We start from the raw sequence: 12,422 nt of genomic DNA, 5'->3' as shown, positions 1-12,422 counted from the left end.
TTTTCCTATGGTCCTGGGCTCGGGCGGCACCTGCTCCTCCACAAATTGCGTTCCGGGCCCCAAGCCGGCCGCCCCGCCCCTCGGCCGCCGCCGCCGCCGCCTCCCCCGCCGGCGCCATGGCCGCTGCGGCCGGGGACGGCTCGGTGAAGCCACTGCAATGTGCCATGAAGCTGGCCAACGGGGCCATCGAGCTGGACACCGGCAACCGGCCCCGGGTAAGGCGGGCAGAGCCGAGCGGGGCGGGGGCGGTCGCCGACCAGCGACTGGCCTGGTGGGCGTGGGCGAGGGCGGGGCCGCGGGGAGGGCGCCTCCAGGCCTCTCTGAAGACTCCGGGGTGCCGGCTCCAGCTTGGGCCGTGACCTTGGACAGCTCCCGCCCTATCTTTTTTTTTTTTTTCCCCTCGTCTGTTTAGCGATTCGGTTGGAGCCGAGGCGTTTTTATTTGTGAAGGGACTCAGGAGATTCTGTGAAGCAGCCCTCCAAAGTGTATCTGGCAGACAGTCCCGTGTGTTTGTGTAGTTTGGAGGCGGGCCCTGTAGATTTAGTCAGATTCCCAAAGGGGACGGTACGCAGAAGAGGTTAACTGCGGCTTTCGAGTCGCCTTCAGAGCTTGTTTGGTAGGAAGTGCCGGCGGGGGAGGGGTGCGGCTTGTTTCTGAGAACGGGTGTTAATCCTAAGGGTGGCAACCGCTTGGAAAAGCCGGCGGAGCCACTCTGGGCCGCCCAAGGGAAGAGGCGTTCAGGTCTTCCATCCGTTTCCTTTCCCAAGTCGCTATCCTAGGGCAGCAAATGCCCCCACAAGTCAGAAATCCTTCCCGGAATCCATTTTATCTTTATCTGAAGTGTAGACTTAAAGGTGGATAACGAGAACTGGGATGCAAGGAAACAAACAAAAAGCAGGCCCCATGCTGTCATTCCAAACGCCCTGAGCTCTGTCAGGCAGCCCTGACCAGGAGCGTCACACGTTTGAAAGTGCCAGCATTCTAGTGGCATAGACTCCTGCGTGCCCAGGGTTTTCCCAGACTGAGTCAGAAAGTGGCTCTTAAGATTTACAACACAGTCCCTGATTCACCTCCCAGGAAATATTTCTTTAAAGCCATTGAATGAATGGCCCCTGAGTTATACAGGAAAAGAACTTGTTGCATAGACTGGAAACGGCAGCACCCGCCGGTGCTGCTTCCTTGACCCACTGGATGAGAACCTCCATTCCTTTCTGTGCTGGAGAGAAAGGAGTGACACCAGCTTCAAGTCTAGAAAAAAGGGTTATTCTCTGTGCCCCACGCAGAGCAGTTACCAGCTAACCAGCTCGGATAATGAAGGTGTATCTCAGAGATAAGCAGACACCATGGTTACTGTTTCCAAAAGGGCACCAAGCAGACATGATGGAATTATTTGCCTCTAATGGCATGATCTATGTCATTTCTCTTCCCTGGGCACAGGAGGCATATACAGAATACCTGAAGAGCATCCACTACATCTCCCAGGTGCTGCTGGAAGAAGTAGAGGCCACTAAAGGTACAGCTTCTCCTGTGCTGCCCAGACTGTGAACAGCTTGGCCTTTGATGGGTCTCCTGGCCCCAGACCTGGGCGTGTCCCATGTCCTACCTGCTTGGTCATTAGCAGGTGAACACCTGAACACTCACATGAGTGTGACATGGAGCAGGAAGGGACAGCTGCTGTGACTCAGGGGACAGAGATGGGTGGGGACATGACCACAGACTGAACGCTGAACCCCAGTCCTGGGAGGAGTGAGCTACACGATGGTTGGGGGCTGGGGGCGGCCCAGAGGCCCTGCAGCAAAGAGGGTGCCAGATACAAAACAGTTAGGCAGTCTGGAGAGAGGGAGGTGCAGTTGGGCAGGCAGGGCCTTGGGTGGGCCTGGGGCTGTCCTGGCACGAGGAGAAGCTCAATGGATGCTTTGTGGGCAGAGGCCAGCATGGCAGCAGAGCCTCCAAGAGGTTCCCACCATGGGGACAGCAGTGGTGGGACTGCCAGGAGGTGGGCAAGTGAAGGGCTTGGGGAATGTTCTCTAAAGATCTGCCTCAGCAGACTTTCTCAGGGGACAGTGAGGTGCTGGGGTGGGGTGGGGGCCAGTGAGCTCCGGAGGTGGAGCAGGAGGTGGCAGGAGCTGAGGCCTCCATCATGGGCACAGTCTGCTCCTGGCGTGTGGCAGCCTGACATGGTCAGGAGGAGGTGGCCGTCCCCACAGTGAGCACCACCCTGGGGAGCTAAGCAGAGCTTTGCGCACACAGAGGAGGGCACAGTGGGAGTGGCCCTGAGGGGATGTCCCAGAGGAAAGACCATGAGGAGTCAGGGACCCTTGGAGAAGGGCAGCACGTGAGTGGAAGAGTGGAAATCTGGCGGCTGAACTAGGGTGTAGTGAGGGACTGGCCCTGAAGGCAGTAGGAGGTGGGTCAGGAGTTGGGGCTGGTGGGGTCCGTGGGAGACTGTCAGGTGGCAGCTCCTCCAGCATGAGTTTGCTGACAGGAGCGATTCCGGAGGAGGGAGTGCAGAGCAGAGAACAGACGCCCCCCGGGATGCATGAGATGCAGGGTGCGGGATGGGGGGGCTCCTGGAGATGGGTGAGGAAGTGATCTCTACGAAACAGCCACACTGCCTGCAGGGCCCACCTGGAGGAGGGGCTATAAGTATATGTGAAGCTGTCCATGGGGAGAAAAGGCCAGGTTAGTTAGAGAAAAGGCTCTGATTGTCCAGGCAGAAGGACAGGATAGCCACATAGAGGGCAAGTAGTACGAGATAAGGAAGGGGGGTGCCTTTGTTTGTATCTCAGCAAGAATCTGATCAGTGACAGAGGGGATGGTGACCATCTTTTTTGTCATTTGCTCCCCAGAAGCTGGGGAAACTGTGACCCCTGATACCTCAAAGATGCTGAAGCTGGCAGAGCAGTGTCTGGAGAGGGCCCAGTCAACAGCTGCCAAGCTTGGTAGGTGTCCAGCAGAAAGCTTTCTTGGGGCGTCCCCCCCGCCTCGGTCTCCCTCTCCTTTGTGGAATGTGGGGCCCCCATGCGGATCCTTGGCTGTGCGTGTCTTACAGGGAAAACATGCCTGAGGCCAGCCACGCCTGTGGCTGCACCCGTGCCCTCCCCTACTAGTCGACACCGCCGGGTGTGCTCAGATGAGGGAGGGAAGCTCTCTCCGTTCCTGCCACCTGAGATCTTCCAGAAGCTTCAGGTCGTGGAGTCACAAAGCTCTAAGAAGTAAGATGGGACAGCACGGCATGTGGGCTAAGCCTGGGTTTGGAGGCACGGTGAGATAACTGGTGGCTTTAGTCAAAAGGAATCCTAGAATGGAAATAAGCTGGTGCCTAGCAGAAGCAAATGCAAATTGTCTCTGGAGAAAAGCACCTTCAACTTCCGTGAAATGCGTGGTACATAGTCAGAGACAACCATGCACAAAAAGAAGTTTGAGCAGTAGCAGAAACACACCTGAAAAATCTTCAGATAGAATTATAGGACACAGACTATAACACAGTCATGCTCTCTATATTCAGGGAAATAAAAAGAAAGTTTTAAAATACCTTTAGGGGACAAGAAACTGTAAAATCTGACCTTTATTTATAAGAGAGGTCAAATAAGAACCAAGTAGTAATAAGAAATACTGAAATTATTTTTAAAAACTAATCAAAAACAATGGAAACATTATATTCTCCTGTAAAAATACACACATGGACCCAAAAAGAAGGGTACAAGTTTGTGACAGCAGAGTGGACATAGCTGAAGAGAGAATTAGAGAACTGGATAAAAGGTTAAAGGTTTTCTTGAATGACTCACACACACAAAAAGAAAATATGAAAAAGACATGGAAGGTCTATCCAGAAACAGATGACAAAGAAAATGTAAGAGGAGCATTATTTGAAGAGATAACGACAATTTGCTTTCTAGAGCGGATGAAAGATCCCAAGACACAAATGCCAGAACCCCAGCAGGATAGGCAAGAGGATGGGCTCCTCCTGCTGCCAGGCTCTGAGCCTCTGCTACGTTTTGTCTCTGCATGTGCAGCTCTGGGGCAGGGCCAGGCACCAACTCCCATCCCAGGACAGTCTTGTGCCCCACAGCTTACCTCCTCCCACCCATGAAAGCAGGATGATATTAGACTGAAACTTTGGATGGTGAGAGGGCTGTCAGTGGCTGTTGCAGAGTACTGTTACCTCCCTTTTGTGGGCTGCAAACTAGCTGTTTAGCCCACATGGTGCCTTCAAAGGGTTTCAATGCTATTCAGAAACTCATATGACTGAGTTGCTTAAGGGTCTGGAATCCAGGCAGTAGGGCCATATTTCAGGGGTGCAGCTGTCTCCCATCCACCCCAGACCTCCTCTCTCCTTTACATCCCTGCTGCCCCGATCACCACCTCCTCACCTTGTGATCTCAGGGGAGGGCTAGGAGGGGTCCTCAGATGACTGGAGGGTTCCTGGCCTTCCTGGAGCCTGGCCAGCAGCTTGTCACCATTCCAGGGAGCTGACACCCCTGGAAGAGGCCTCCCTGCAGAATCAGAAGCTGAAGGCTGCTTATGAGGCCCGGATGGCCCGGCTAGACCCCAGCCAGGCCATGCAGAAGACATCCCTGGTGAGTGGGGCCCAGGACCATGTGGAGTAGGGGTGCCAGGGGGGCAGGCCTTATTCCCTCTTCTTGTCCTAGACCCTGTCCCTGCAGCGCCAGATGATGGAGAACCTGGTGATCGCTAAGGCCCGGGAGGACACAGTATCCTTTCCATCCAGCCTTGGGGTCCAGAGGCTTAAGCTGAGGGAGGAGGCAGGGAGGAGAGGTGCCAGAGCCCAGCATCCTTGGCGGGGCGGGGGGGGGGCGCGGGGGGCAATGCTTCCTGCTCATCCTGCTTCCTCTCACCTCCTGGCCTCTGCACAGGCCACCCTGCCCCTCCCAGCACCCACAGACTCCTCTCCACCCCTCAGGTCGACTAGGACTTGCCTTCTTCCACCCACCCCACCGGCCCGTGTCCGGCAGGGCTCAGGGACGCCTGGGGTCCATACATGCCACTCGGAAAGGGCCTTGACTCTGCTGCCCCAGCTGCAGAGGAAGATGGAAGAGCGCCGGCTGCGGCTGCAGGAGGCCGCCAACAAGTGCGTCCCTGCCTCCCGTCCCGGGACTTCGGGGAGTGGGGGGAGCAGATGGGGGCTCCCGCGCCTGCCGTCCAGCCCTGAGGTCCCCAGACCTGTCCTTCCTTCCAGGAGGTTCTGCAGCCAGGTTGCCCTGACCCCTGAGGAGCGGGAGCAGCGGGTCCTTTATGCTGCCATCCTGGAGTATGAGCAAGACCATGTAAGTGCTGGGCGGGGCGGGATGGGGAGGTCTGGTCCCCGGCAGGCAGCCTCGGTGAGGGAGGAGGGGCTTCCGGGCTCTCTCCCAAGGGCTCCTGTCCTGCAGGACTGGCCAAAGCACTGGAAGGCCAAGCTCAAGAGGAGCCCGGGGGACCTGGCCCTGGTGACCAGCCTGGTCTCCCACCTGCTCAGGTATCGGGCCTCAGCTCCCTCCAGCAGGGATTAAGAGGGAAAGAGGAGGAGGTCTGGGGTGACTGCAGGGGCAGTAGGCCCCTGATGGCCTTTCACAGGCCTTCTGCCTTCTCAGAGGGGCGGGACATTTGCCCACAAGGCTTAATCCATAAGTCCCTTCTCTGAAATCCCTCACAGTGGGGCCACATGACCAGTGTTGGGGGGGGGGGGGCGGGCGGGTTTTTGCAGCCGCCAGCCCTATGGGGCTGCCCTCTACACTGCTTCTACCCCACTCACAGCGTTCCCGACCACCCCATCTCCCAGCTCCTCAAGAAGCTCCAGTGTGCAGTGTACAGAGCGCTGTACCCCATCGTGAGCAAGGGCACCGCCCCCGGCTGCTGTTCCCTGCCCCCGGACGCCGATGGGCTGCTGGCTCCTGGAAGCCGGCGGCTCCGGCCTTCTCAGAGCCTCTACTGCATGCCTTCCCCCTCGGAGCCCAGCCCAGCCCCAAGGCCCCCAGATGGCCCTTGTGCCAGCCCACCCCGCCCCAGCAGCCCCGCAGGGCCTCCCTCACCCCAGCTGCTGGGCAAGGACAGCTCCTTCGAGGACCTAGAACAGTTCTTGGCTACTCCTGAGAGGAGGGGCTGGAGCCCTGGGGGGCGGCCTGAGCCCCAGACCCCAGGGGTGAGGAAGGAGCCTATGCTGGAGCAGCTGAAGGGCACGGTGCAGGACATACACGATGCCATCGGTGAGGCCCCAAGGCAGGTGGGCGGTTGGGGAGCTGCCTGTGACCCTGTCACCCCAGGGATGAGGACTTACCAGGCCGCAGGGTTTCAAGGGGAGGGGAGGCAGGGCCAGGCAGAGCGCCCTCCCAAGGAACCCAGAAGCAACCTGCGGCAAGGCCCACCCCAGGAGGCTGTCTCTGCGGGTCGGGGCTGGAGGTCCCCCGCTGAGCCGGCTCTGCTCCCGGCAGACAGGCTGCTCTCGCTCACCCTCCTGGCTTTTGAAGGCCTAAACACGGCCGCCTCCAAGGACCGCTGCCTGGCCTGCATCGAGGAGCCGTTCTTCTCCCCACTGTGGCCCCTGCTGCTGGCCGTCTATAGGTGGGCCCCCGCCCCGCGAGGTCCACCTGGGTGCTTCCCGCCGCGGGCGCCTTCCCTTCCCACCCTCAGGTGTTTCGGGTTCACAGGCGGTGCCACGCCCACCATCCAGGATTCTGGGCGTGGCCAGCTCCCCCAACCCGGTCTCTGTCCGCCCCAGGGTCGGGGTCTCTGGGCTGCTGAACCTGGCCTCTCTCCACCCCAGGAGCGTTCACCGCCTGCGGGAGGCGGCCTTGAGCCGGAGCATGGAGCTGTACAGGAATGCGCCCCCGGCGGCCATCGGCGTCCCCACCAGGCTCCTCCCACAGGACCCCCAAGCTGCAGGAGCGGGTCCCTACCCCTACTGCGCCGCAGCCCAGGAGCTGGGGCTGTTGGTTCTGGAGAGCTGCCCCCAGAAGAAGCTGGAGTGCATTGGTGAGGGGATGGTTTGGGAAGGGAGAGCAGTGTCCCGTCCCACGGGGCTCCCTGAGTCCGAACCTCTGAGCCACAGCCTGGCCGTCTGGTGGGGAGGAGTCCCTTGGGACAGAAGCGATGCTCGTCCTCGCTGCCCGGTCCTGCACGGGGTGGGGGTGCGGCGGTGCCCAGGGCCGGTTTGGAACGCCGTCCCCACCCCCTCTCACGAAGCCTGGCTTCTGCGCCTCAGTTCGGGCCCTGCGGGTCATCTGCGCCTGTGCGGAGGATTACTACCGGGCCCGGGAGGCTGCACTGCAGCCTGGCATCGCCGCTATGTGAGTCCCAGAAGGGTGCGATTGTGAGGTGTGGGTGGGCCTGGGGTGGGGGCAGCGCCCTGAGCTTGTCTGTGGCTGTCTTCAGAGGCTCAGGAAAGCGGAAGCGCTTCGCCCTGCCCCAGCCTTGGGTGCTTGGGGTTCTGCCTTGCTTCTCCTTGAGGCCCTTTCCCACCAAAGACCCCTGGCTCCAGCCCTGCAGAGGACAGGGCCCTGCCCCTCTGTGTTCTGGTGGCATTCTCGAAGCCTGTGCCTCCCCTCTGTGTCACACTGTCTTACACTTGGGGGAGCTTCCTTAGTCCCTGCCCAGACTCCCGAGGCGGGTAGGGGCCTTCCCCACTGTGTCCTGCCTTAACTCACCTGGACGGGCCTAGAGCCGGCAGTCTCCTGCCCTGGTACTGGTGAACCCTCTGGACCTGCCAGGGCTCTGCCTCCTGCCACCCTGTGCCAGAGACCAGGGTCGCCCTGAAGGCATCTGTGCTTGCAGCCGAGTGGGCAGGCTGTGGCACCTACCTGTGCAGAGGCCTGGGGTTGCCTTCACCATTTTACCATCTGGCCTCCAAAAAAGTTGTTGCAGGTGAAAGGGTCCCAGAACTAAAAGTGTTTCAGAGCCCCCACACAAGCTCCCTCAGGATTTCTGAGGAGCCAGAGAGGGTGGTGAGGGTCCCTGCAGGTCTGTGGCTCCCAGGGAAGTGTGAACAGGAGTCCCTGGTCTGTGCCTTCATGCTTCTGGCAGAGAGCACTGACCTGTGGGGCCTTCACCGGGGTTTTGACCATCCCCCAGGGACTCCCTCCCTTACTGAGAGGCTTCCTGCATCAGGTCTGGGGTACCAGGCATGGCAAATGAGTGACCCTGATCCCAGGAGTGAACAGGCTGCCTGGGAACATGGGCCGCCCACTCCAGCAGCCTGTCCCTGGTCTCGGGCAAGTGCACAGGAAGGAGGAATGGTTCCAGCCCTGGGCTCTGCAGCACAGGGGCCCATTCGGGATGGCCTCAGTGCTCCCTGGTGGTCTTCTGTCATGCTGATCCAAGCCTACCCCCCGTCCCCTGTGGCTGGCGGGTGGGAGGAGCACAGAGAGCAGCCAGCAAGCTCAAGGCTGATCCAGGGACTGAGCTGGAGCTTCAGGCTTTTGGGGACTAATCGGGCCCCCTTGCCTGGGTCCCTGGAGCCTTCTGGCTAGGTGTATGTCTCCCTAGCAGTGGTGCTGATGACCTGCTGCCCATCCTGTCCTTTGTGGCGCTGAAGAGTGGCCTCCCTCAGTTGGTGTCGGAGTGTGCAGCCCTGGAGGAGTTCATCCATGAGAGGTGGGGTCCTCGAGCCCATCCCTGCCCACCTCAGCACGCAGCCCAGAGGAGCCCCCGCCAGCCCCTGTGGGACCTCAGCATTGAGGTTCTGCCCCGCAGCCCCTCCAGTGACAGGTGCCGGTGTCGCCTCCATGCAGGTACCTGATTGGAGAGGAGGGCTACTGCCTGACATCCCTGCAGAGTGCCCTGAGCTACGTGGAGCTGCTGCCCCGGCGGGCCCTGGGCAAGTAGTGGAGGACCGGCTGGCCAGGGACTGGCCAGGAGGCACCCTCATGGGGCAGCAGGCCAGCCGTGGAGGGGCTCTTGCCCCCGTGTGACATCGGCCCCCCAGGGCTCAAGAAGGCCCCTCTGCTCCTGGTAGGATGAACGTCCTGGTTGCTGACAGCTAGCACGAGGACTGAAGGGGCTGTGGGCCTGGCTGAGGGCAGCTCTGCTCCCCTACATTCCCGTGACGTTCGGAACCCCCTGAGCCAGGTTGTTGTCTGAGTCCAGAAGAGAGCTGATCGCCCCCACAGAGGCCCAAAGCCCAGGTGGGTTCAGATCGTGCTGTTTATTTATTGGACACTGACCACTCTGTCCTGGAGTCCCAAGTGTCCCCAGGACATCTGCCCATGTCTGGGACCTCTGAGCCACACTTCACCCTTGGCGGTGGGCATGGAAATCCTGAGACCCTCCACCGCCAATCCCCACCCCCACTCAGCCCCTTTGGGGTCGGTGCGAACCCTGGGTCAGCACCTGCCTGTAGCCCATCGCCTGCCCACAACTGTTACAGGCTCCTGGGCAGCCACTGACCCAACTGGAAATAAAAAGGTCACTGGCATCTCCCTCCACGTGGCTCATTTGCTTCTCACCATACTGGCCTGCCTGAGGCCTGAGTAGTACAGCCACGCCTGGCTGACCAGCAGGAACCAGACAGTCTCAGAGAGCCTGGAGGGGCTACTGCCAAACTCAGCCTGCCTCCCAGCCCTCTGCCTAGGGGTGGGGTCTTGCAGGGGCCATTCTCTCTAGCGTTAGACACACTCTGGGGGACCTAGAGGGTTGGCAGGGTCAGAGGTCATCACTGGGCAGGACCTAAGCCTGGAGCACTTATCCTGAAGAATTCTCCGGAGTCAGCTTTGCTCTCCAGGTGGACAGCACACCCAGGGGCCCCTGGAGAGCACAACACAGGTGGCCTGGACGCAGCCCCAGACAGCATCTGCCAGGGAAGGAGGTGGGCAGTTTGCCCCCCACAGCAGAGCCTCGGCCCCCACCACGGCAGAGGCCCATCATGAGAGGAGTGGGCAGGTCCCTAGGAAAGGCTCAGTTGGACTTGACTGTGCATCCTGTGTGCACAGTGTCCCAGGGCTCTGCAGGAGAACATGAGGAAAGTGAGGCAGGAGGAAGTGACTGCCTCCTCCTCCAGGCACACCTCCCAGAGCAGAGCTGGCTTTGAGCCCAGCAGGTTCACTCCAGAGGCCAGAGGGTACCAGTGGACGTAACCTGAAGGGCAGGCACAGGCCCAGTGCACTGGGGCAGCTGCCTGTCTCGGGAGCCTTTGTGAGCAGGAGTAACCTGCCCACCAGCACCCCAAGAACAAACAAGCAGGCATCCACCCACTCACCCTGCCCTGCTCTCAGAACCTGGGGCCTCTGAATTCCTGCCCTTATCTCCCACCCCTGCCTTCTCCAGAGGAAAGCCCCCAGCCCCTGGACATGAGTCCCAGCCAGCTGTGAAGCCTGGAGAGGATGACATCCCTGGTCCAGGCCTTGGTGGGGACATCTCAAGGATGGGACTGTAAAGTCCCCATCACAGAGCAGGTGGAGATGAAGGTGGGTCTCAAGCTAGGCCTGACCGGGCGGGCCCCTGCTGGCCCTGAGACTGTCTCCTTCCCTTGATCAGACAGCTTTCCTGCTGGTGATTCTGGGCCAGTTCTTTAGCCTCTCCCCACCCGTGGCCCTCCATAGAACGAGTAAATGATGGATTCTTCACATAGAAAATCAACAAGAAAACAACAGGATCAACAAGATCAGATCAACAAGAAAACGGCAGGTCAAGAAGAAAATCAACATAGAAAATCAACAAGAAAACAACAGGATCACATAGAAAATCAACAAGAAAACAACAGGATCAACAAGATCAGATCAACAAGAAAACAAGCAGATCAACAAGAAAACGGAAGGAGCTCCAGTTAGAAAAATAGCAAAGGCTGTGAACAGTCTGTCTTAAGAAGAAGAAATTTAAAAAGCTAATCAGCATAAGAAGTGTCTGAAATCATTTTAAAAATCAAGAAATGCAAAGTAAAACACAAGACAGGAAACCTAGGCATTGCACTGGTGAAGATAAGGTTGGAAAATCCAGAGGGCAGTGCTGCCTGGGAGACAGGGCCACACATGTGGTTGTGCAGCGTGCTGGGCCAAGGTAAGTATCAACTGACCCACCTACCTACTCCACTCCCGGTTGTAGCCCAAGGTCACAGGAGGCAGGGTGGCCTGCTGGGTGACAAGGCAGTCCACTTGGTGGCTTAAACACAGGACAGCCATTTGCTTTGCTCTTGAAACTCCCATTTTGGCAGGATTCAGTATGGAAGTCTCATCTCTGCCCCCCTGCAGCATCAACTAGGTCAGCTTTCAAGCTGGAGTGACACAAGGTCCAGGGGTTAGGGTCATCTGGAGACTTGCCTACACCTCTGCCATCAGCAAGGGCCTCAGGGCTGTGAGGACAGCCATGCGAGGCCCACGTCCATTTCTTGTAACTTAACTAGATGCCATAACAAAACAACACAAACTGGGGAGCACAAAACAATGGAAAGTTTACTCTCAAAGTCCTAAAGTCTTAAATCAGGGTGTCCACAGAGCCATGGGCCGGCAGAGTGCCAGACAGATTCCTTCCCCGCTTCGGTCCAGCTCTGGGGGCTCTTGTAGCCTCTGCCCGTGGCTGCAAGTCTCTGTGTCCATCGTATGCCTCCTCTCGAAGTGTGTAACCTTCCTGCTAGTAAAGACACTGTTCTGACTGGGCTTAGGGTCCACCTTCATCCAGTCTGACTTCGTCTTAACTTGATTATATAAGCTCACATTCCCCGGCTCTATGGAGTTTGAATTTTATCTAGCCCCTCATGCAGCTGCTGGCATCCCCCCAGCATGTGACTAGGTTTCAAGATCGAGCATCTCAAGACAACAAGGTGTTTCTGTGACCTAACCTAGGAATCCACACACTGTCATTTTCATTCTGTGTCCTCTATGGAAGGACAGTGCCAAGACCTACCCAGGTTCAACAGCCCCACCAAAACAGGGGCCTGCTCCCTGGAGCAGCACACAACAATCCAGAGCAAGCACCTGAAGCCACTGAGGGCTCGAGTGGAGCAGCAGAGCAGGACACGAAGCAGAACGCTGTCCACACATAGGCCTGCACACTGGCAACAATGTGCTCCAAGGGTGTGTCCACCACGTTCAGCGATCACCTTTGTGGGGGAGGGGCGCCGTGGGCAAGGCCATAGGCGATGCCACAGAGTGGCAGGCGCTGTGCACCCACCATAAACCACTATGAACTGAGGAGAGTAGTAAGTGCAGCTGTTCTTCCTTCACACAAGGATGCACTTGGAGGTGTGCAAAGTCAGATGTCCCTTCAGGGTTGATGCGAGCCCGGAGGGGGCTGTGAGTCAAGTAAACAGTAAGTGCAAGACTGGAACGTTCATTGGTGCTGGCAAAACACGGCTCGGCTCAGATTCCCTACTTGGTTATGATCTTTTTCTCAAAGTATAGAAATCTTTTCCCCAGTCAGGTTCCACTTGGCCTGGAGAGGTTAGGGTCCCAGAAATCGCGGAGCCTTGCCTGCCCAAGGAGCGAACACATCCCTTC

The 12,422-nt window shown here is 58.4% G+C and overlaps 1 protein-coding gene across 4 annotated transcripts; it reads left to right on the top strand.

Annotated features, from left to right (window-relative positions):
• Nucleotides 1–89: 89 nt before the first annotated feature.
• Nucleotides 90–9,414, top strand: VPS9D1 (VPS9 domain containing 1). Of its 4 annotated transcripts, XM_043898332.1 has the most exons (16): nt 90–215; nt 1,438–1,513; nt 2,850–2,942; nt 3,053–3,215; nt 4,469–4,580; nt 4,653–4,715; nt 5,040–5,092; nt 5,201–5,288; nt 5,394–5,479; nt 5,758–6,206; nt 6,432–6,561; nt 6,764–6,972; nt 7,202–7,286; nt 8,485–8,589; nt 8,727–8,812; nt 8,951–9,414. In XM_043898332.1, exons 1-16 carry the CDS (start codon nt 117–119, stop codon nt 8,953–8,955), a joined length of 1,902 nt encoding a protein of 633 aa, XP_043754267.1. In that variant the 5' UTR covers nt 90–116; the 3' UTR covers nt 8,956–9,414. The 4 variants fall into 4 exon arrangements, 3 of the variants coding, with proteins under 3 accessions (XP_043754267.1, XP_043754266.1, XP_043754265.1); XR_006340478.1 differs by lacking the exon at nt 8,951–9,414 and having other exon boundaries at nt 7,183–7,286; nt 8,727–8,755; XM_043898331.1 differs by having other exon boundaries at nt 2,853–2,942; nt 8,727–9,414.
• Nucleotides 9,415–12,422: the final 3,008 nt, after the last annotated feature.

The sequence above is a fragment of the Cervus elaphus genome, chromosome 4 (genome assembly GCF_910594005.1).
Source record: "Cervus elaphus chromosome 4, mCerEla1.1, whole genome shotgun sequence".
In the NCBI taxonomy this organism is placed as follows: domain Eukaryota; kingdom Metazoa; phylum Chordata; class Mammalia; order Artiodactyla; family Cervidae; genus Cervus; species Cervus elaphus.
Note: the sequence above shows the minus strand (reverse complement) of the source record. Positions and strands in the feature narration are given on the sequence as shown.

What these genes read in the sequence shown, in the direction of transcription:
- VPS9D1 (XM_043898330.1), top strand. Translation starts at nt 117, where the DNA reads ATGGCCGCTGCGGCCGGGGACGGCTCGGTGAAGCCACTGCAATGTGCC. An exon ending in GGACATACACGATGCCATCG is followed by an intron (nt 6,207 to 6,431) that starts GTGAGGCCCCAA and finishes TGCTCCCGGCAG; the next exon opens with ACAGGCTGCTCTCGCTCACC. An exon ending in GAGGAGTTCATCCATGAGAG is followed by an intron (nt 8,590 to 8,726) that starts GTGGGGTCCTCG and finishes GCCTCCATGCAG; the next exon opens with GTACCTGATTGGAGAGGAGG.